General features: G+C 37.7%; 5 protein-coding genes across 11 annotated transcripts; all 5 read left to right on the top strand.

Moving 5' to 3' along the window:
* Window positions 1-137: 137 nt before the first annotated feature.
* On the top strand, window positions 138-12,897 carry LOC117616261 (probable UDP-arabinopyranose mutase 1). 6 transcript variants are annotated; one of them, XM_034345513.1, is made up of 8 exons: window positions 8,315-8,417; window positions 8,716-9,068; window positions 9,382-9,632; window positions 9,741-9,909; window positions 10,346-10,657; window positions 11,530-11,596; window positions 11,742-11,894; window positions 12,564-12,897. In XM_034345513.1, the coding sequence occupies exons 2-8, from the start codon at window positions 8,739-8,741 to the stop codon at window positions 12,617-12,619; spliced, it is 1,338 nt and encodes a 445-aa protein (XP_034201404.1). In that variant the 5' UTR covers window positions 8,315-8,417; window positions 8,716-8,738; the 3' UTR covers window positions 12,620-12,897. The 6 variants fall into 6 exon arrangements, with proteins under 6 accessions (XP_034201406.1, XP_034201404.1, XP_034201403.1 ...); XM_034345512.1 differs by lacking the exon at window positions 8,315-8,417 and adding an exon at window positions 8,511-8,616 and having other exon boundaries at window positions 8,714-9,068; XM_034345515.1 differs by lacking the exons at window positions 8,315-8,417; window positions 8,716-9,068; window positions 9,382-9,632; window positions 9,741-9,909; window positions 10,346-10,657 and adding exons at window positions 138-609; window positions 994-1,244; window positions 1,388-1,556; window positions 1,884-2,183.
* Window positions 4,611-6,529, top strand: LOC117616262 (cytochrome b5). 2 transcript variants are annotated; one of them, XM_034345520.1, is made up of 4 exons: window positions 4,821-4,948; window positions 5,593-5,627; window positions 5,884-5,950; window positions 6,096-6,529. In XM_034345520.1, the coding sequence occupies exons 1-4, from the start codon at window positions 4,945-4,947 to the stop codon at window positions 6,335-6,337; spliced, it is 348 nt and encodes a 115-aa protein (XP_034201411.1). In that variant the 5' UTR covers window positions 4,821-4,944; the 3' UTR covers window positions 6,338-6,529. The 2 variants fall into 2 exon arrangements, with proteins under 2 accessions (XP_034201410.1, XP_034201411.1); XM_034345519.1 differs by lacking the exons at window positions 4,821-4,948; window positions 5,593-5,627 and adding an exon at window positions 4,611-4,814.
* Window positions 7,558-8,417, top strand: LOC117616263 (UDP-arabinopyranose mutase 1-like). Its single transcript, XM_034345521.1, has 2 exons — window positions 7,558-7,935; window positions 8,304-8,417. The coding sequence occupies exons 1-2, from the start codon at window positions 7,702-7,704 to the stop codon at window positions 8,364-8,366; spliced, it is 297 nt and encodes a 98-aa protein (XP_034201412.1). The 5' UTR covers window positions 7,558-7,701; the 3' UTR covers window positions 8,367-8,417.
* A 2,157-nt stretch (window positions 12,898-15,054) lies between the features above and the next one.
* LOC117614302 (peptidyl-prolyl cis-trans isomerase E) lies at window positions 15,055-16,548 on the top strand. The gene is made up of 2 exons (XM_034343062.1): window positions 15,055-15,506; window positions 16,181-16,548. The coding sequence occupies exons 1-2, from the start codon at window positions 15,203-15,205 to the stop codon at window positions 16,393-16,395; spliced, it is 519 nt and encodes a 172-aa protein (XP_034198953.1). The 5' UTR covers window positions 15,055-15,202; the 3' UTR covers window positions 16,396-16,548.
* Window positions 16,549-16,856: 308 nt separating this feature from the next.
* On the top strand, window positions 16,857-20,029 carry LOC117620611 (fructokinase-like 2, chloroplastic). The gene is made up of 5 exons (XM_034350734.1): window positions 16,857-17,051; window positions 17,396-17,688; window positions 17,772-18,409; window positions 18,586-19,057; window positions 19,640-20,029. The coding sequence occupies exons 1-5, from the start codon at window positions 17,011-17,013 to the stop codon at window positions 19,861-19,863; spliced, it is 1,668 nt and encodes a 555-aa protein (XP_034206625.1). The 5' UTR covers window positions 16,857-17,010; the 3' UTR covers window positions 19,864-20,029.
* Window positions 20,030-20,315: the final 286 nt, after the last annotated feature.

Below are 20,315 nucleotides of genomic sequence, written 5' to 3'. Positions count from 1 at the left end.
TCCTCTAAAACTGAGTATAGCCGTGCGGCTATACTATTTGTGCACGTAAAAAAGAGGACCCCCTTGCGATTAGGCGCCCAGCCGCCCGGCGATACTATTTATTTTTTTAAATTACGAGTATAGCCGCCCGGCTATACTATCATAGATAAACTCCACTTTCTTCGTGAACTCGAACCCAATTCCTCCGTTTCTCAATTCTGACTGACTGTCTTTCTTTCTGCGTTTGCTGGGCATCTCTCTGAAACTGTAGGCTCTCTCTCTCTCTGCGTTTCAAAAGCAATGGCAGGAGCTTTGGTCGACGTCAAGCCTACTCCAATCCTGAAGGAGGAGCTTGACATCGTGATCCCGACGATTCGAAACCTGGATTTCTTGGAGATGTGGAGGCCGTTCTTCGAGCCCTACCATCTGATCATAGTCCAGGACGGTGACCCGTCGAGGACCATCAAGGTCCCAGATGGCTTCGACTATGAGCTCTACAATCGAAACGACATCAACCGTATTCTGGGTCCCAAGGCCTCTTGCATTTCCTTCAAGGACTCTGCTTGCCGCTGCTTTGGCTACTTGGTCTCTAAGAAGAAGTACATCTTTACCATTGACGACGATTGCTTTGTAAGCTCTCTCTCTCTCTCTCTCTCTCTCTCTCTCTCTGATTGCTTGGACTTGTTGAATGTTTTGGGTTCAATTGCTCGGATCTTGAAGTTTTTTAGGATATGGGGTTCTGGGTTAATAATATAGGTTTGTTGTTTTAACACTTTTGTCAATTTTTGCGTTTTGGGTGATGAAACTATAATGGGTTATTTATTTATTTATTGGGATTGTGGCATTTGCATCATTTAATAATCTGATGTTAAGCATATTGTCTGTGATCTGGATTTTATCTTATTTCAATACAAGTGTCTGATATGTATTTTGTTATGAATATTATATGTGATTCTTGTTGTTATTGAAATTTTCATAATCTCATATGTTTTCATATCTGTATCCTTTTTGCAGGTTGCCAAAGACCCATCTGGGAAAGAGATCAATGCACTCGAACAACATATAAAGAACCTGCTAAATCCATCAACTCCTCTATTTTTCAACACTCTTTATGATCCATACAGAGAAGGCGCAGACTTTGTCCGTGGATATCCTTTTAGTCTCCGTGAGGGTGTCCCTACCGCTGTTTCTCATGGCCTCTGGCTCAACATCCCTGACTATGATGCTCCCACCCAGCTTGCCAAGCCTCTAGAAAGGAACACCAGGTATAAAATAGTGATCCCAAATTACACAAATTACCGATTGTATGCTTCTTTTTCCCTGTCTTTTTATTTTAAACTGGACTAATTACTACTGACAAGCCAGTTTTTACCTAATTGCCTGTTCATTTCTTCTTAAATGTTTTCAGGTTTGTTGATGCAGTTCTGACCATACCCAAGGGAACTCTATTTCCTATGTGTGGTATGAACTTGGCATTCAACCGTGAACTGATTGGACCAGCAATGTACTTTGGACTCATGGGTGATGGTCAGCCAATTGGAAGATATGATGATATGTGGGCTGGCTGGTGCATGAAGGTAATTTGAATTGCTTCGTTTTGATTCACCCTGTTTACATCCACTGAGAGTTTGTTAGGTCTTTTTCTAGGTGGATTTACCACCGAGGTGTCCCCATAGGGATGTTTGGATCATAACATTGAATTGGAAAATTGTTTCTAGGATCACATCAACTTGAGGTTTTGATTATTAAGATATTTTGGCAGGATATGCCAACATCCCAGTCATAACTTACAGACTGATAGTTTCTCTAGCTTGTGATGATTACCTAGTAACTTTCTTGATGATTTATTTGAACATTTTGATCATCATGAGGACGAAACTTAAATCACATCGAAATGCCTGTAGGTTATATGCGACCATTTGGGATATGGTGTCAAGACGGGTCTGCCCTACATATGGCACAGCAAAGCCAGCAATCCATTTGTTAACCTCAAAAAGGAGTACAATGGTATATTCTGGCAAGAAGAGCTGATCCCCTTCTTCCAATCTGCGGTCCTTACAAAAGAATGCACTACTGTTCAGCAGTGCTACATCGAACTCTCTAAGCAAGTCAAGGCTAAGCTTGGCAAGATTGACCCATACTTCCTTAAGCTGGCAGATGCCATGGTTACTTGGGTAGAAGCTTGGGATGAGCTTAACGGAAAAGTAGATGTTGATCAACAGTAATTTGCCTTAGATGGCTTCAGATTTGCTAGTTGTTTAGTGTTTTGATTCATTATCATTATTATAATATCATTTACAAATTTTTATATTTTCCCTTGGGATGAAGAAGGGTGAGGAGAGGGCGGATTTGCTTATTGATTGAGATGGTTGTGGTGTTACCTATCTTAATATTCTGATACTTGTTGCATTTGGATTCAAGCATACTAAGTTTGAAATTTGAATTGAAGATGGTTGAGACGGAACCTAATTGTGTCTCACGACTAAAAAGTTAAGGAGGAAAAGCATTTTAGCTGATTATGGGTTGCATAGAATATGGGTTGGTTTACTCTCTTATTGTCACTTAATAAGAACTCTATCTACGATTTATTTTCTAATAACTCTTTAATTACATAGTTATAATTCATCTATATATGTAAAGCAAAGCAAAATACATACATAGAATGTGAAACATTCAAATTACCAGAAAATGCCATTGGTTAATGCAAACATTAAAAATTAAATTATTAATTAAATAAAGATAATATGGTAAATTTATATGTATTTTTCATATTAAAAAAATTTAAATAAAACACAAAATCAGATAATGAGTCCTATTTTTATGGAATATAACTACCCATTTTATTTTTCTTAATTATTTATATATTTTTTATAAACTAATATTCTCATAGTTGCATTTGGATTGAAGTATACTGATACTGAGTTTGAAATTCTAATTGAAGATGGTTGGGATGAATTTTTTTTATTTAAAAGTTATAATTAAGGGAAAGGTTTGTAGCACAAATAGTTAAGAGAATTTATCTGTGCACTCGACCCATATCCTAGGATCGATTCCCCATCCCCCCATAACAATATACCAAGTATTATTATTATTATTATTTTTATTTTTATTTTTGCCCTTTCGCTCAGAAAAAAACTATACAACTATGGGTTGGTTTGTCGGTTGTACAGAGTTGGGCCTCATTTTAGGCCCACCCTACTGACACAGTAACAAACAACTTCCTCCGCACGCTAGTCTTATCTTTGGTTGCTTTCTTTCTCTTTCCTTGCCTATAAGAGCAACTCCACCCATGAGGGCAAAGTCTAAGGCAAGGGCAAGCAAGGGCTGTCACTATTTATGTGAATAGTGTCAGCCTTGCCATTTGTGGTTCCACTCATGAGGGTAAAGTCTAGGGCAATTACTATTCATTGTACTTTATTTCCTATTTTTTTATACTTTAAATCATTAATTTTGATAATCTTTTGTAATTAAATTTTCGGATAAGATTTTCGGATGTGAATCTCGGTTGCCACGTGTCTTATTCCAGATAAAATTTTCGGATATTCATTAATAAAAATTATAATCTCAGATTTCCGATAAAATTTTCACCCTCTAAAATTGTGCCACGTGTCCCATGTCAGATAAGATTTTCAGATATTTTAAAAAAATTATAATCTCATATTTCAGATAAGATTTTCACCCTCTAAAATTGTGCCACGTGTCCCATGTCTGATAAGATTTTCAAATATTTTTTTACAAATAGTGATCTCAGATTTCAGATAAGATTTTCACCCTCTAAAATTGTACCACGTGTCATCTCTATCTTCTGAATCCCTCTATAAAACTACACCATCAACAGCACTCCTCTCACACCATCTCTTATATATTCCTTCATTTCTCAGATTTTACAAAACACATTATTTTCTACAAATGGAAAGTAGTACAAAAATGTGAGTGGATAGTAAAAAATATTGGAAGGAGAAGAGTTTGTATGGAATTGGTGTGGAAAGTGGAAAATATGAGTAGAGAGTAAAAAATATTGGAAGGAGATGAGTTTGTATGGAGATTTGGTGTGGAAAATGAATAATGTGAGTGGAGAGTAGAAAATATTGTATGGAGAAGAAATTGTATGAAGATTTGGTGTTGAAAGTAGATAAAATGGTTTGGTATTTATAGGGAAAAAATACATACTTTTTTGGTATTTTTTTTAAAAAAAATTTCAGAATTTTTTCGAATTTTTTTTAAATTTTTTTGGCCAAAAAAATGAGAACCGTAGGATTTCTGGAAAAAAAACCAATCGGAGCCACCCGGTGTTGACACGTGGCAGGTTACCGTTGGAGCCTGCATGTAATACACGCGCCAACGGTAAAAAATATTAAACTTACCGTGCGCTGACGTCGTCGTGACGTCAGCGCTGACGTCACATAACTCGGGACGTCAGCGCTGACGTCACCTAACTCGGGCTCGAGCCCAGTCGATTTTCGCTTTTGGACCTGCCCGGGCTTGTGGGACCCGCAGCTTGCCCGGGCTGCTTTGGCTGCGCTGGAGGGACACTTGGGCTGCAAGGGGCCTGTTGCCCGGGCCAAACTCCTTGCGCTGGAGTTGCTCTAAGCAATTGGGTTTTAACAGAGGTTATAGCCCAACCAAGATTCAACGAACGCAGAGAGAGAAAATCAGGAAAAGAGAATATCTGGTAGTCGTACCCAAAGCCAAAGAGTGAAGACCAAGAAGGCAAGAATCTCTGAACTTTGTTGACCAAACCCGCAACGATGCCGACGTTGACGAAGCTCTTTACAATGCAAGAAGTCTCCAAGCAAAACAGCAAAGACAACTGCTGGGTCGTCATTGATGGCAAGGTGCCCTTTTCTCTGTTTATAATGCTATCTGATATCTTCATGGGCATTGAGCGAGTATTTTGTTTGTATCAATTGAACGCAAGAACCTCACCTTCCTTAGTTCTTTTTTCTTTCTCCTGAGTTCTTCTTCATGGGTATGCTTGATTACTTTATTTTCAGATCTGTATTGCCTCTATCGGCTCTCTATCGTTGATTGTATTGTATTTGCTGCTCTGTAGCTAATGTTATATGATATTGTAAAGAAGGCGTAGCAAGTTTGGGTAGTTTGTATTCAGGAGGTTCAAGCTCTTTCAAAATGTTATTGTTCACTATGTTTTTAGGTCATGGAAGGTCAAAGAGTGAGACTTGGGAATATTACCTGGAAAACCCATAATCTATTTCATTGAAAGATTACTATTTACTACAATTTGTGCCACATTAGAATATGCCCTATTTCTTCCAATTGCTGCGCGTTTCTCTTTTCTTGGTGAAGTTTCCTCCTAAAGTTAATATTGGTTTTTCATCTACTTATGTAATTTGGGTGGATTGTCATCAGGGTCGTTTTGGTTTTTCTATCATTGCAGTTTCCTATTAGCTTTCATGAACTTATTTAGATCGTAGAAGAAAAGTGCTCATACTGTAAGCATATAGATTATTACGCTTGTTGTATTCTGTTAATGATGTAACCTTCTTTTGTGCTTTGGTATTTATAAATTCCCATGTGGCTTCTCTCTGTGAATTTGCTCAGTATCTTGGTGTCTTTGCTCTCTTAACTACCCAAATTTTGGAATATGTGCAGATCCTCAGAATGAGGATAGCCAATCTATATCAGAGGTTTTCTTCTCATCCAAATAATGTCTTGATTTCCCGATGTGAAATCCGTCTTCAAGTGATCTGTTTGATTGTGTATATAAGGAGTTTTGACTTTAATTTTTCATCACTTGTTTGATTTCTCTGTTTTATTTTGCTTTTGAGAACTAGAACTTGTCATAGACCATATCGTCTGTTCATGGTTGCACACCATACAAGAAAAAGAAAATTGAAATCTCTCTCCTCCCATATTTACATGTAGTTCATTTGTTAATCCCAGGTGTACGATTTGACACTATACTTGGACGATCACCCTGGTGGAGACGATGTAGTCCTTGCTGCAGCTGGTATAGTTTTAAGCTTCCTTTTTGGATAATATTCTCGTTTATTTGACTGCGCCCTCAAGAATTTGTTTCAGATAATCATCTAAAACAACAATGTAGATACAAATACAGAACCTTGATATGACTTGTTGATTTAATTTCATTGCAGGAAGAGATGCCACAGAAGATTTTGAAGATGCTGGGCATAGCAATAGTGCAAAGGATCTCATGGGAGCCTTTTGCATTGGAGAGCTTGATGTTGATACGACTTCCCCAGAGATAACCTCTAAGAATCAACCACTTGATTATCCTCAGAAGATCAAGGACTTGACAAAGGAATACTGGGCTGTTCCTGTGGCCGTGGTTGGCATCTCTGTGGTTGTTGGCTTCTTGTACTTGCGGAAGAAGTGATTCAATACAATTTTGCCCTTTGTTCCACTCAAAAGGAAGCCCTCACAATTTTGAATAAGTAGGAGAATAGCAACTGAGAAACCTAGCCCATTATTTGTTTTTAAAATTTCACTAGTATTGGGGAGAATATGCATATTATGATGTAGAGATTTATGTACGGATTTCGAATATGACACCTACAAATTTTAAGGAGATGTGTGTTGAGAATGGGAACAAGAAAGCAAATAACTCAAACGCAAGAACTGGATTGAATGACTTCTTATTGAACAGCAACCTTTGGCTATTATATAGCCTTACATGAACTAACAAACAGCTGAAATACAGCCCACGATTCACACTAACAGAAACGAGGTAACGTGCATAAGAAAGAGTCAAAAACAATAAACAAGTCTCCCTGCATAGTAGGGACTTATTTGAAACAGAAAACAAACCTAAATATCTGAGAATCCTATACTAATAAGGAATCCCAAACCCGTCAATGTATGTCATTGCAATTGTTCCTTGTTGGGAATCAATTGTCTGACTGAATAATGCAGAAAGTTAAAGAAATTCATGGGAATATTGTTAAGTTGGGTTTTTATTACCCTGCTGAGAAGAGGGAGAGAAGCCCAAGCTTTGATAATGGTCCTACAATTTGCTGGGTGGCTACAAGTACTTAATTTTCCAACACACCCAATACCACAAAATTTTGCAAGATGATAACTTTTCTAAACGCACCCAAGAATTGAGTTCGACACCCAATACCTTTTTTTTTCTTCTTTCCGAAATGAGATGATGAGTAAGGGAGTAAGGGGTTTGTACCTCAAATAGTTAAACTTAAAAGCAGTTACCCTTACAATCGAAATCTTCGAATCCAGAATCCGCCTCTCTGAATTTCGCTATGTATCAAAAAAAAAGAAAAAACGAAAAAAAAAAAGGCTGGCCGAGGATGGGGACTTCAAGGACGCGAAGACACCGCCGGACCAAGCCAGTCTGAAGCACCGCGCTTTTTATTTTGGTTGTGGGCTGGCCCAGTTCGGATTCGCTAATCCATTAACCTAGCTTGGGCTTATGTGATTACAAGACTATGAAATTGACTGAGTTGCCCTTGCACGTGCAACCAACGTGATATTTCCGTCGACCAATTTGACTGAAGGTCGATTTTATCCTCCAATTGCAATTTGCAACGGATATAAATAGAGTCAAAAGACAAAGACGAACCCAATTCCTCCGTTTCTCAATTCTCAGTACAGTGCCACTGTAAGGTTCTCTCTGCATTTTGAGCAGCAGTGGCAGGAGCTTTGATCGATGTCAATCCTACGCCGATCTTGAAGAACGAGCTTGATATTGTGATCCCGACGATTCGAAACCTGGACTTCTTGGAGATGTGGAGGCCGTACTTCGAGCCCTACGACCTGATCATAGTCCAGGACGGTGACCCGTCGAGGACCATCAAGGTCCCAGATGGCTTCGACTGTGAGCTCTACAATTGGAACGACATCAACTGCATTCTGGGTCCCCAGGCCTCTTGCATTTCCTTCAAGGACTCTGCTTGCCGCTGCTTTGGCTACTTGGTCTCTAAGAAGAAGTACATCTTTACCATTGACGACAATTGCTTTGTAAGCTCCCTCTCTTTCTCTATCTGTGTGATTGCTTGGACTTGTTGAATGTTTTGGGTTCAATCGGTCCGATCTTGAAGTTTTTTAGGATATGGAGTTCTGGGTTAATAATGGGTTTGTTGTTAACACTTGTCAATTTTTGGGTTTTGGGTGATAAAACTGTGAGGGATTTTTTTATTGGGATTGTTGTATTTGGAGCATATAATCATCTGTTGTTTAGTATATTGTTAAGCATATTGTGTTTGATCTGGGTTTTGTCTTATTTCAAAACAAGTGTATTGTTGTTAAGAATATTATATGTGATTCTTGTTGTTATTATTGAAATTTTCATAATCTCATATGTGTTCACATCTGTATCCTTTATGCAGGTTGCCAAAGACCCATCTGGGAAAGAGATAAATGCACTCGAACAAAATATAAGAACCTGCTAAATCTATCAACTCCTCTATTTTTCAACACTCTTTATGATCCATACAGAGAAGGCGCAGACTCTGTTCATGGATATCCTTTAAGACCAATTGGGTTGTAACTGGTTACCTTCAATTGCCCTTAACAGCTTGATTTATTTTTACTTAAATTTCTATTTTAAAATTTGAAATTGCCCTATGTACTTGGTGCTTGCAAGTACCTAAGGATTTCCGCATTTTGTCCTCCAATTGCAACGGATATAACAAGAGTAAAAGACAAACTCCACTTTCTTGGTGAAGTCAAATCCAGTTCATCCGTTTCTCAATTCTCAGTGTCTTTTTGCGTTTGCTGAGCATCTCTCTGAAACTGTAGGCTCTCTCTGCGTTTCAACAGCAATGGCAGGAGCTTTCGTCGACGTCAAGCCTACGCCAATCCTGAAGGCCGAGCTTGACATTGTGATCCCCGCAATTCGTAACCTTGACTTCTTGGAGAGGTGGAGGCCGTACTTTGAGCCCTACCACCTGATCATAGTCCAGGACGGTGACCCATCAAGGACCATCAAGGTCCCAGATGGCTTCAACTGTGAGCTCTACAATCGAAACAACATCAACCGCATTCTGGGTCCCAAGGCCTCTTGCATTTCGTTCAAGGACTCTGCTTGTCGCTGCTTTGGCTACTTGGTCTCTAAGAAGAAGTACATCTTTACCATTGACGAAGATTGCTTTGTAAGCTCCCTCTCTTTCTCTCTCTCTCTCTCTCTCTCTGTGCAAGTGCTTGGACTTGTTGAATGTTCTCGGTTCAATTGGTTTGTTGTTTAACACTTTTGACAATTTTTGCGTTTTGGGTGATCAAACTGTGAGGAGTTTTAAAAGAATATATATATATATATATATATATTGGGGTTTTGGCATTTGCATCATATAATAATCTGTTGTAAGCATATTGTCTTTGATCTGTGTTTGTCACAATTGCCCAATTTCTATCAATCTGTTGTTTTCATAATCTCATATGTGCTCATATCTGTATCTTTTTATACAGGTTGCCAAAGACCCATCAGGGAAAGAGATCAATGCACTCGAACAACATATAAAGAATCTGCTAAATCCATCAACTCCTTTATTTTTCAACACTCTTTATGATCCATACCGAGAAGACGCAGACTTATTCCTTGGATATCCTTTTAGTCTCCGTGGGGGTGTACCTACAGCTGTTTCTCATGGCCTCTGGCTCAACATCCCTGACTATGATGCTCCCACCCAGCTTGCTAATCCTCTAGAAAGGAACACTAGGTATAAAATAGTGATCCCAAATTACCGATTGTATGCTTCTTTTTCCCCCTTTTTTTTTCCTTTTAAACTGGTTTAATTGCCTCTTCATTTCTTCTTAAATATTTTCAGGTTTGTTGATGCAGTTCTGACCATACCCAAGGGAACTCTATTTCCTATGTGTGATATGAACTTGGCATTCAACCGTGAACTGATTGGACCAGCAATGTACTTTGGACTCATGGGCGATGGTCAGCCAATTGGAAGATATGGTGATATGTGGGCTGGCTGGTGCATGAAGGTAATTTGAATTGCTTCTTTTTTTTACACCCTGTTTATGTCTGTTGAGAGCTTGTTAGATCTATTCTATATCAAATAAACAACTCTTCCTTGGTGGTTTTGTATTTTTTATATTTAAATTTCTTTTTCTAGTTGGATTTATAACCAAGGTGTCTCCATAGAGATGTTTGAATCATAAGATTGAATTAGAAAGTTGTTTCTAGGGTCACATCAACTTGGGGTTTTGATTATTAAGAGAATTTGTCAGGATATGCCAACATCCCTGTCACTACCTACAGACGTTGAGATGATAACCTCAGAAATATAGTCTTTACTTTGTGATGATTAACTTCTACTTTCTCGATGATGGAAGTATTTGGATTTATCGATTGTCAATTTACTTTGAACATTTTGATCATCATGAGGATGAAACTTAAATCGCATCAATATGCCTGTAGGTTATATGTGACCATTTGGGGTATGGCGTCAAGACTGGTCTGCCCTACATATGGCACAGCAAAGCCAGGAATCCATTTGTTAACCTCAAAAAGGAGTACTATGGTATCTTCTGGCAAGAAGAGCTGATCCCCTTCTTCCAGTTTGCAGTCCTTACAAAAGAATGCACTACTGTTCAGAAATGCTACATCGAACTGTCAAAGCAAGTCAAGGCTAAGCTTGGCAAGATTGACCCATACTTCCTTAGGCTGGCAGATGCCATGGTTACTTGGGTAGAAGCTTGGGATGAGCTTAACGGAAAAGTATATGCCCAAGTAAAGTAGATGTTGATCAACAGTAATTTGCCTTAGATGACTTCAGATTTGCTAGTTGTTTAGTGTTTTGACTGATTATCATTTATAAATTCTTTGTTTAGATTTGCTTATTTATTGAGATGGTTGCAGTGCTATTACCTATCCTAATATTCTGATAGTTGTTGCATTTGGATTGAAGCATACTGACTTTGAAATTCTAATGGAAGATGGTTGGGATGAGAATTTTCCTCCTAAACTAAATATTGATTGTCATCTACTTATATAATCTGGGTAGATTGTCATCAGGGTTGATCTGTATGTGTGTTGGTTTTTCTATCTTGCAAGTTTCTTAACAGCTTTCATGACCATATTTAGATTGCATATGAATAGTCCTCATACTATAAGCATATAGATTATTATGCTTGTTGTGTTCTATTAATGTTGTAACTGGTTGATAAGCATAAATATCCACTTGTTGCTGGCTTACTGTGCTTTGGTATTTATAAATTTCCAAGTGGCTTCTCTCTGGGATTTGGTCAGTATCTTGGTGTCTTTGCTCTCTTAACTATCCAAATTTTGGAATATATGCAGATCCTCAGAATGATGATAGTCAATCAATATCGGAGGTTTTCTTATCATCCGAATAATGTCTTGATTTCCCAATGTGAAATCTGTTTTCAAGGGATCAGTTTGATTGTGTATACAATAACTTTTGACTTTACTTTTTCATTACTTGTTTGATTTCTCTGTTTGATTTCACTATGGATAACTGTAAGTTGTCATAGACCTTATTAATCTGATCATGGTTGCACATTATATCATATACCACAAGAAAGAAGAAATGAAATCTGTCTCCTCCCATATTTACATGTTAGTGCATTTGTTAATCACAGGTGTACGCTGTGTCATCATACTTGGACAATCGCCCTGGTGGACACGAAGTAGTCCTTGCTGCAACTGGTATAGTTTTAAGCTTCCTTTTTGGATAATATCCCGATTTATTTGATTGCACTGTGAAGAATTTATTTCAGATAACCTTCTAAAACAACAATGTAGATACAAATACAAAATCTTGATATGACTTGTTGATTTAATTTCATTAAAGGAAGAGATGCCGCTGAAGATTTTGAAGATGCTCGGGATAGCAATACTGCAAGGGAGCTTGACACCACTTCCTCAGCTATCCCGGAACTTGGTATAACCTCTAAGAATCAACCAGTTGATTATCTTCAGAAGATCAAGGACTTGACAAAGCCCAGTACATCCTTTTTCCCCTTTTACTCCACCTCCTCTCTTTACATTATTATTATTATTATTAAATTTCTTATTTGTTTTGTGTGTGTGTGGATTTGATTGTTAGCTTGATTTGTTTAGATGGGTTTGGTTTTTTTATTAATTGGGGTGTTTTATTTTGTAGTATTGGTGTGAATTTTGGTTAGGGTTTGTTATTGGTGCTCTGTTTGTTCTTGTTTTAAGTGGGTATGGGTTTTTTCGATCTTGGTTTGGACTTTTGGGGTTTAGGGTTTTAGGATTAAATCTGGGTATGCAGTCAAATAGGCTTAGGTTCCTTCTTAGAGTCATTGATAAACTTTGGAAATTTCCTAGTATCATTGGTTTGGTTAGTAAAGGAAATTTGTACATTAATGTGATAGAAGTAGCTTTGGTTGGTTGAAGTTAAGAAAATTTAGCAACAGAAGAATGCAACTCCTATAGGTAGGGTTGATAGAAAAAGATAGATAAGATTGAATTTGAAACAATTGAATAACATCTTTGAAGATGAAGCCAGACCACCTTTGACCAAAACTTCACTTTGGTCTTGCACTAAATTGAATTACTTAAATCCTTCATTCTTTGAAGGTAAGCTGCATTTGCATCGAGGTTGAAATTTAATGGATGCGTAATAACTTCTTTCCTTGTTCCATTACAGTCTGGGCAGATGCAGACACATGGTTTGAGAGGCAGCAACAAGAAGAGGAAATGTAAGCGTATTCAGGCTGAAAACTGGGCTGCCATGCAGGCTGCGGAAGAGTTACACAGAAAAAAGAAGACAGAAAGCGAGATGAAGGATGACCCATAGCAAGGGCTGAAGCAGAAGTTTTGAAACAAAATGACTAGTTCCACTGCTTCCCAATTGAAAATTATGAGAGGAAAATGCTTTTGTTTCCATCAAATCCTTGTAATTTGTCAAGCTCCCTTGTAAAACTTTGCTAACGAAACGAATACCTGATTCTTAATGAGATAGATGATGAGTTATCCTTCTATAGAACTCTTGAAGGGGTTTTTGGGTGTTTGTTTTTCATGGTTTCCATTCCATGTGTTTATTATGTGTGTTAGAAGAGGCTTTAAGTTAGATACAGTGCGTTAAAACGATTCAAAAATCATTTGCAATCCAACGTTAAACAAATATTTAGACATGGAATGGAAGCTATAGGACAAGTTGGAGAACTAAAATAAAACGGTCTAAAGATGACTAAAGCCTAATTAGTAGGGACGATACGGCGCCGTTCGGTGTTTTTACCTGCACGGCTGCAAAGTTCTCATCCTATGTCCCCTCCCGCTAAGCTCGTGGACTTGTTTACTACTGACAGTGAAGACACATTTCCAAGTTGCAACCCTTAAAACCCACACACTTATCTCATGGCTTAATAGCAACGCCCAATAGTTTATATTACTTGGGCAACGAAGATGTTGAGCTCTTGGTAGCTCTGTCGATGGCGTCTCTTTCTTTCACTCACTTTCTCCTCTTACCCAGGTTTTCTCTCTCTCTCTCTCTCTCTCTCTCTGTTGATAACCCAGTCTTTTAATTCAAAACCATGTGGTTCCTTTGCTCCTTAATTCAAATGGAAATCCCAAATGAGCGGAAATGGAAAAATGAGGAATCTTTTCTGGGTTTGGATAATTCTAGAGTTTTCTTCATGGATTTTAAGATCAAAGCAATTATTAATTGCACTTCCTTCAGCTCAATTACCAAATGAATCGTAATGGTTGTGAATGTCAAGCAGTTGATTATCCTCAGAAGATCAAGGACTTGACGAAGCAATACTGGGCTGTTCCTGTGGCCGTTGTTGGCATCTCTGTGGTTGTTGGCTTCTTCTACTTGCGCAAGAAGTGATTCAATACAATTTTGCCCATTTGTTACCACTCAAAAGGAAAGTCCTCACAATTTTGAATAAGTGAGACAATAGCCGCTGAGGAAACTAGGCCATTGTTGTTCACAAGTATTGGGGAGAGAATATGCATATTATTTTGATTGAGAGATTTATGTACGGATTTCAAATATGACATTTACAAATTTTTAGTAGATGTATGTCATTGAAATTGGTGGGAATCAATGTCTCGTGTCTTTTTTTTTTTTTTTTGGTCGCCATTGTCTTGTTGAATAATGCAGAAAGTTAAAGAGATTCATGGGATTTGTTAAGTTGGGGTGTTAATATTCCGGAAAGGTTATAACGAGGAGTTGAGAGTGAGGAGCTTCTTTGAGGCATTCAATCTCACCATCAACAAATGTGGGAAAATTAATAGACTTAAACATTTTAAGTGGTTTGATGATGGGATTGAACCCCTTAAATAAGCTCTTCACTCTAAACTCCTTATTGTAGAAAGGAAGAGAAGCCCAAGCTTTGATAATGATTATTCTTGCAAGACTTTGATAATAGCTTTTCTAAATGCACCCAAGAATTATTTCAACACCCAATACTAATTTGTATTATTATTTTTAAGAATAATAAGGGGTTGTGTAGCTCAAATGATTAAAAACAGTTACTCTTACATCAGAGATTTTCAAATACGGAATCTGCCTCCCTCAATATTGCTATGTATTAAAAAAGAATGGGCTTATAATATATTTTAATAATAATAAAAGTATTGGGGCAGTGCGGTTTTCCTAGTCCTAGTAGGGAGAGTCTAAAAACCTATTTAGGGATATAAAAAAAAAAGTCTAGTGAAATTAAGAAAAATGTAATTACTTATAGAATTTTATTTATAAATTTCTATAAATCAAGAATTTTTAATTATGAATTTTAAAAAATTATATCATAAAATTTATAAGATTTGAATGGATGAAATGAATTTTTTCATATAAGAAAAAGGACCAAATGGATTTTCCACATTTTCCTTATTTAGCTCTTATTATTTTGCAAGATTTATATGGGTCTCATTGCAACCTTCAATATGTAGCTTCTCTCCGTTCAAACAAAGATACCACAGTACTCTCATCTGAGATAGAGTTTGGTATTTATACGTCCTAATAAAAAAATTCCATATAATTCCATATTTTAAAAAAATTCTTTGAAATTAGCTAAATTTTGAATACCGTAACCTTTGTTTAAAGTCTTAATTGAATACCATTAGATTTGATCACTTTCTTTTTAAAATTCCAATAACCTTAATAAAATACCACAAAACTTTTTTATATTATTTAAAATTCTTAATTAAATACACCCCCTGTAAGCTCTCTCTCATATATAGACGCATAGAGGCCCAACTGAAAATCGAAAAGAAGCAGGAGGAACAAGAAGGAAGAGGGAGAGAAGTGAATCTAAAATCTGAAATTGCAGAGGTTTGAGAATGGCGCAGCAAGCAGTGCAGAAGAACACGCTGTATGTAGGAGGGTTGGCGGAGGAGGTGAACGAGTCGATTCTGCACGCGGCGTTCATACCCTTTGGGGACATCAAGGACGTGAAGACGCCGCTGGACCAAGCCACACAGAAGCACCGGTCTTTTGGCTTCGTCACATTCTTGGAGAGAGAGGATGCATCCTCCGCCATGGACAATATGGACGGCGCCGAGCTCTACGGCCGTGTCCTCACCGTCAATTATGCCCTCCCAGAGAAAATCAAGGGTGGTGAACAGGGTTGGGCCGCTCAGCCCAGTACGTCCTTTTTCCTTTTACTCCTCCTCCTCCTCCTCTCTTTACATTATTATTGTTATTATAAAAAAAAATTCTTATTTATTTTGTGTATGTGTTTGTAGATTTGATTGTTGCTTGATTTGTTTAGATGGGTTTGGTTGATTGATTAATTGGGTGTTTGATTTCTTAGTCTTGGTGTGAATTTTGGTTAGGGTTTGTGATTGATGCTCTGTTGGGTTTGGTTGTTCTTGTTATTAAGTCTGTATGGGTTTGTTTGTTCTTGTTTACTACTTTTGGGGTTTAGGGTTTTAGGATTCAGTTTGGCTATGATGCAGTCAAATAGGCTTAGGTGTTTCTTCTTAGAGTCGTTGATAAGCTCTGTGAATTTCCTACTATTATTGGTTATGGTTGGTAAAGGAAATTTGTACGTTAATGTGCTAGAAGTAACTTTCGTTGAAGTTATGAAAATTAGGCAACAACAGAAGAATGCAACTCTTAAGTGTATATAGTTGAGGTTGATAGAAAAAGATGGATAAGATTGAATTAGAAACAGTTGAATAACATCTTTGAGCAAAAGTTCACTTGATCTTGCACTGAACTAGAATTACTTAAAATCCTTCTTTCTTTGAAGGTAAGCTGCATTTGCAATCAAGCTTGAAATTTAATTAATAACTTATGTTCTTGTTCTATTACAGTCTGGGCAGATGCAGACACATGGTTTGAGAGGCAGCAACAAGAAGAGGAAATGCAGCGTATGCAGGCCGAGAACCGGGCTGCCATGCAGGCTGCGGAAGAGTTACACAGGAAAAAGAAGACAGAGGATCGAGAGGGGGAAAAAGAAGAGGAAATCGAGATGAAGGATGACCCCATGGCAAGGGCTGAAGCAGAGGTTTTGAAACAGAATGACTAGTTCCACTGCCCCCAAGTGAAAATTAGGAGAGAAAAATGTGTTTGTTTCCATCAAATCCTTGTAATTTGTCAAGCTTTCTTGTAAAACTTTGCTAACGAAACAAATACCAGATTCTTAATTTCTTATAGATGATGGATTGTCTTTTTTTTTTTTTGGGTAAAACCGTTGAAAGGTTTTTTGTTTGTGTGAGGTGTTTGTTATTCATGGTTTCCGTGTGTTTATTATGTGTGTTAGTAGAAGAGGATTTAAGTTAGATACAGTTCCTTAAATCAACTGCGATCCAACGTTAAACAGATATTCAGACATGGAAGCAATAGGACAAGTTGGAGAACAAAATGGTCCAAAGATGCCTGGAGCCTAATTATTAGGAACGATACGGCGCCGTTTGGCTTTCTTACCTGCACGCCCTACGCACGTGCAAAGTTCTCATCCTATTACCTATTTCCTCTCCCGCTAAGCTCTTTGGACTTGTTTACTGACAGTGAAGACACTTTTAAGTTTGCAACCCTTCAAACCCGCACACTTTATCACTTCTCTCATGGCCTAATACTAGCAACACCCAATAGTTGGAATTACTTGGGCAACGAAGAAGTTGAGCTCTTGGTAGCTCTGTCGATGGCATCTCTTTCTTTCACTCACTTTCTCCTCTTACCCAGGTTCTCTTTCTCTCTCTCTCTATCTCTCTGTTGAAAATCTAGTCTTTTCATTTAAAACCATGTGGTTCCTTTGCTCCTTAATTCAAATGGTTATCCCAACTGAGCAGAAATGAAAAAAATGAGAAACCTTTTCTGGGTTTGGATAATTATAGAGTTTTCTTGATGGATTTTAAGGTAAAAGGCATGAAAAAACTAGAATTTTCTTAAACCTCTAAAACCCTACAATTATGAATTGCACTTCATAGTCTTCGTCAAAGAATTTTTTTTTCTTACACTTCCTTCAGCTCAATTACCAAATGAATGGTAATGGTTGTGATAGTCAACTTGTTTATTAAAATTTGCAGGTGCCATTTGGATTGGCCCAATAGCCCGTCACTGAACTTTGTGCAGTTTCAGGGTCTTAGATTACATAGTAAAAAGCGGGGCCTTGCTGCTGTCCCGAAAAAGATTAACTCAGAGAACTCAGCTGTAGAGGCATCCAATGAAGATGAGGTTGTTGTGAAGAAAAACACATCTAGGACTCCCAAACGAACTCGAAAGAAAACAATAGCCGAAACAGATGCTTCAAGTGAGGAAAGCATCATTTCTGCATCTAGTGAAGATACCAAGAAACCGCGTGGAAGAACTCGTAGGAAAGGTAGTCCTCCTTATTGCTCTTTTAGGTCTTGTTACTTAAAAATCTATCTTGTATGTGCTAAACCTGCAATTTAATTTATCTAGCGGCATCTGCGTCTACAAGCACGGAGGAAGAACAAACTGAGAAGAAGGTACGGAGGAGAAAAACTAAGAAGAAAGATGATGTTGAGGAGCAGGTTAGTGAAGCTGAACTTAGTGAGCCTGAGGAGTTTACATTCACTGTGGATATGAAGGATGAGAATACGGAAGACATAGAATTGGAAATAGATGAGGGAGAGGATATTAGCTGTACTTATGATTGGCCTCCTCTTGTTTGTTGCTTTGGGGCTGCACAACATGCTTTTGTGCCCTCAGGAAGGCCAGCCAACAGACTTATAGATTATGAAATACATGAAAGAAAGAAAGATGCATTATGGGCTCCTGAAAAATTTATTAGGTCTCCTGGGGGATCTGCAGGCAGTGTTGCAATTGCTCTTGCAAGCTTGGGTGGCAAGGTTGCTTTCATGGGAAAACTTGGGGATGATGAATATGGTCAGGCCATGCTATATTATATGAATGTCAACAATGTTCAAACTCGTTCTGTTCGCATTGATAGTAAAAGGGCAACTGCAGTATCACAGATGAAGATTGGTAAAAGGGCTCGCTTGAGATTGACTTGTGTCAAACCCTGTGCTGAGGATTCTTTATCAAAGTCAGAGATCAACATTGATGTGCTGAAGGAGGTAAAAGCTTTCAGTCCCATTTAATCAGTTTGTTTTGATTTAATCATCATTGAATTTAAAACAAAAGCCATTAGACATTATCTAAATTTATTTAACTGAGTGTGTAAACTTTAGATTCATTAGTTACTTCTATGATTAGAGAAGTCATGGATGGCTTTTAACAATCTGTGGTGCAGGCAAAGATGTTTTACTTCAGCACGCATTCTATGCTTGATCAAAATATGAGATCAACTACACTGCAAGCAATCAAGATTTCGAAGAAATTAGGAGGAGTTATTTTCTATGATGTAAACCTTCCATTACTACTATGGCATTCTTGCGAAGAAACAAAGTTGTTCATACAGCAAGTGTGGAACCTTGCTGATATTATTGAGGTTACCAAGCAAGAGCTTGAGTTTATTTGTGGGATCCAGCCCTCTGAGGAATTTGACACCAAAAATAATGACAGATCAAAATTTGTCCATCATACACCAGAAGTGGTTGCACCGCTTTGGCATGAAAATCTTAAGGTTTTGTTTGTGACAAATGGGACTTCTAAGATTCACTACTACACAAAGGAGCACCATGGTGCTATTAATGGGATGGAGGATCCTCCTATTACTCCTTTCACGTCTGATATGTCAGCATCTGGAGATGGCATTGTGGCGGGTACACTCTTGTGATCTGCATATCTATTGATTTTTTATTTTTTCTAATGATTATATCTACTAGTGCTTTCACCATGAGAGTAGGGCCTGCTTGGCCCTGCATTTAGGTGACAACTGCCAGAACTCCTAAATAAGAACCATTTATTGTGCCTCTAGTGCTCAGGAGAAGCCTGTAGTGGTCCATTATAGTTATTCTCTTTCTGGGGATAGTGGTGGCTCAGTTAAGAAATGTAGATACAAGCCTCTAGTCCCTGGCGGGCTTATTCTTTAAATAAGTGCTGTTTTGTAAGATTTAGATTCCAGCTATTGGCTTAGGGCACTCAAGTTTCCGTTGCACACAGTAATTGAACTAAAGAACCTGTCGTTTTCTCTTCTTAGTGGATAGCATTATGCAGAAATTCATTGATGCATATAATCATATTCTTGTCATTAAGATATAGCATCACTTCTATAATCTTAAATGTATATCTCCCAATTTTATGAGCTCCTAGTGTTTAAAGAAGGCACTAATTATATCATTTAAGACAAATTTCCAGTTTTCCTAAGTGTTTTTTTTTTTTTTTTTTTCGTGACTTCTTTTCAGCTCTCATGAGAATGTTGACAGTTCAACCACATCTTATTACTGATAAAGAATATTTGGAGCACGCAATCAAGTATGCAATTGATTGTGGGGTCATTGATCAATGGTTGCTCGGGCGAGAACGCGGCTTCCCTCCTAAAGAGGATACGGAAGAAGTGGTTCCTGATCCAGATGGTATAAGGTCTCTAACAGAAATGGAATATCGCACACTAGAGAGTGTAAGTTAAAATCCAGGTTGTGTTTGCAGTTTGCAGTTTCCATTGATAAATAGAATTTTATTGTGTTGTTTGTAGACCTCAAGATTACACAGGGCCAAAAGGTTTACTTTTCTTGTAGAGTGAACTAATGTAGTCATGTAGCATTTATAATCCAAACTGTCCAGGCCCTTTTCAATGTCTTTTTTTCTTGTTTTTTTTTTTGTCACAGAAGTGAAATATTTTATGGAGACTGGGAACATTTTATATCATCCTAATCTTATCCCAGTAGAGTATGCATTCCGCACGCTTCCCTATGTCACTTTATTCAGAAAAAGATTGGAGATGTTAAGTAGTTTTCATTAATTAATTATGTGTAGTTGATGAGGGGTAGGGTTAAGTAGCTTTGTATTATCAAAAAACAAATAAAAATAAAAGAATTAAGCAGGATTATTTAAAATGTGTGGTCCAAATTGTTGAGATAT

Source organism: Prunus dulcis, chromosome 1, assembly GCF_902201215.1.
Source record: "Prunus dulcis chromosome 1, ALMONDv2, whole genome shotgun sequence".
Classification (NCBI taxonomy): Eukaryota; Viridiplantae; Streptophyta; class Magnoliopsida; order Rosales; family Rosaceae; genus Prunus; species Prunus dulcis.
This window is presented reverse-complemented; position numbering and strand designations above follow the sequence as displayed.

Excerpts from the sequence above, each read along its gene's own strand:
- LOC117614302 (XM_034343062.1), top strand. The coding sequence starts at position 15,203 with ATGGCGCAGCAAGCAGTGCAGAAGAACACGCTGTATGTAGGAGGGTTG. Across the intron at positions 15,507-16,180 it reads GGGTTGGGCCGCTCAGCCCA|TCTGGGCAGATGCAGACACA; the intron begins GTACGTCCTTTT and ends GTTCTATTACAG.
- LOC117616262 (XM_034345519.1), top strand. The coding sequence starts at position 4,728 with ATGCCGACGTTGACGAAGCTCTTTACAATGCAAGAAGTCTCCAAGCAA. Across the intron at positions 4,815-5,883 it reads GGGTCGTCATTGATGGCAAG|GTGTACGATTTGACACTATA; the intron begins GTGCCCTTTTCT and ends TGTTAATCCCAG. Across the intron at positions 5,951-6,095 it reads TGTAGTCCTTGCTGCAGCTG|GAAGAGATGCCACAGAAGAT; the intron begins GTATAGTTTTAA and ends ATTTCATTGCAG.
- LOC117620611 (XM_034350734.1), top strand. The coding sequence starts at position 17,011 with ATGGCATCTCTTTCTTTCACTCACTTTCTCCTCTTACCCAG. Across the intron at positions 17,052-17,395 it reads CACTTTCTCCTCTTACCCAG|GTGCCATTTGGATTGGCCCA; the intron begins GTTCTCTTTCTC and ends TAAAATTTGCAG. Across the intron at positions 18,410-18,585 it reads ACATTGATGTGCTGAAGGAG|GCAAAGATGTTTTACTTCAG; the intron begins GTAAAAGCTTTC and ends TCTGTGGTGCAG.
- LOC117616263 (XM_034345521.1), top strand. The coding sequence starts at position 7,702 with ATGTGGAGGCCGTACTTCGAGCCCTACGACCTGATCATAGTCCAGGAC. Across the intron at positions 7,936-8,303 it reads CCATTGACGACAATTGCTTT|GTTGCCAAAGACCCATCTGG; the intron begins GTAAGCTCCCTC and ends TCCTTTATGCAG.
- LOC117616261 (XM_034345513.1), top strand. The coding sequence starts at position 8,739 with ATGGCAGGAGCTTTCGTCGACGTCAAGCCTACGCCAATCCTGAAGGCC. Across the intron at positions 9,910-10,345 it reads GGGCTGGCTGGTGCATGAAG|GTTATATGTGACCATTTGGG; the intron begins GTAATTTGAATT and ends ATATGCCTGTAG. Across the intron at positions 10,658-11,529 it reads ACGGAAAAGTATATGCCCAA|GTGTACGCTGTGTCATCATA; the intron begins GTAAAGTAGATG and ends TGTTAATCACAG.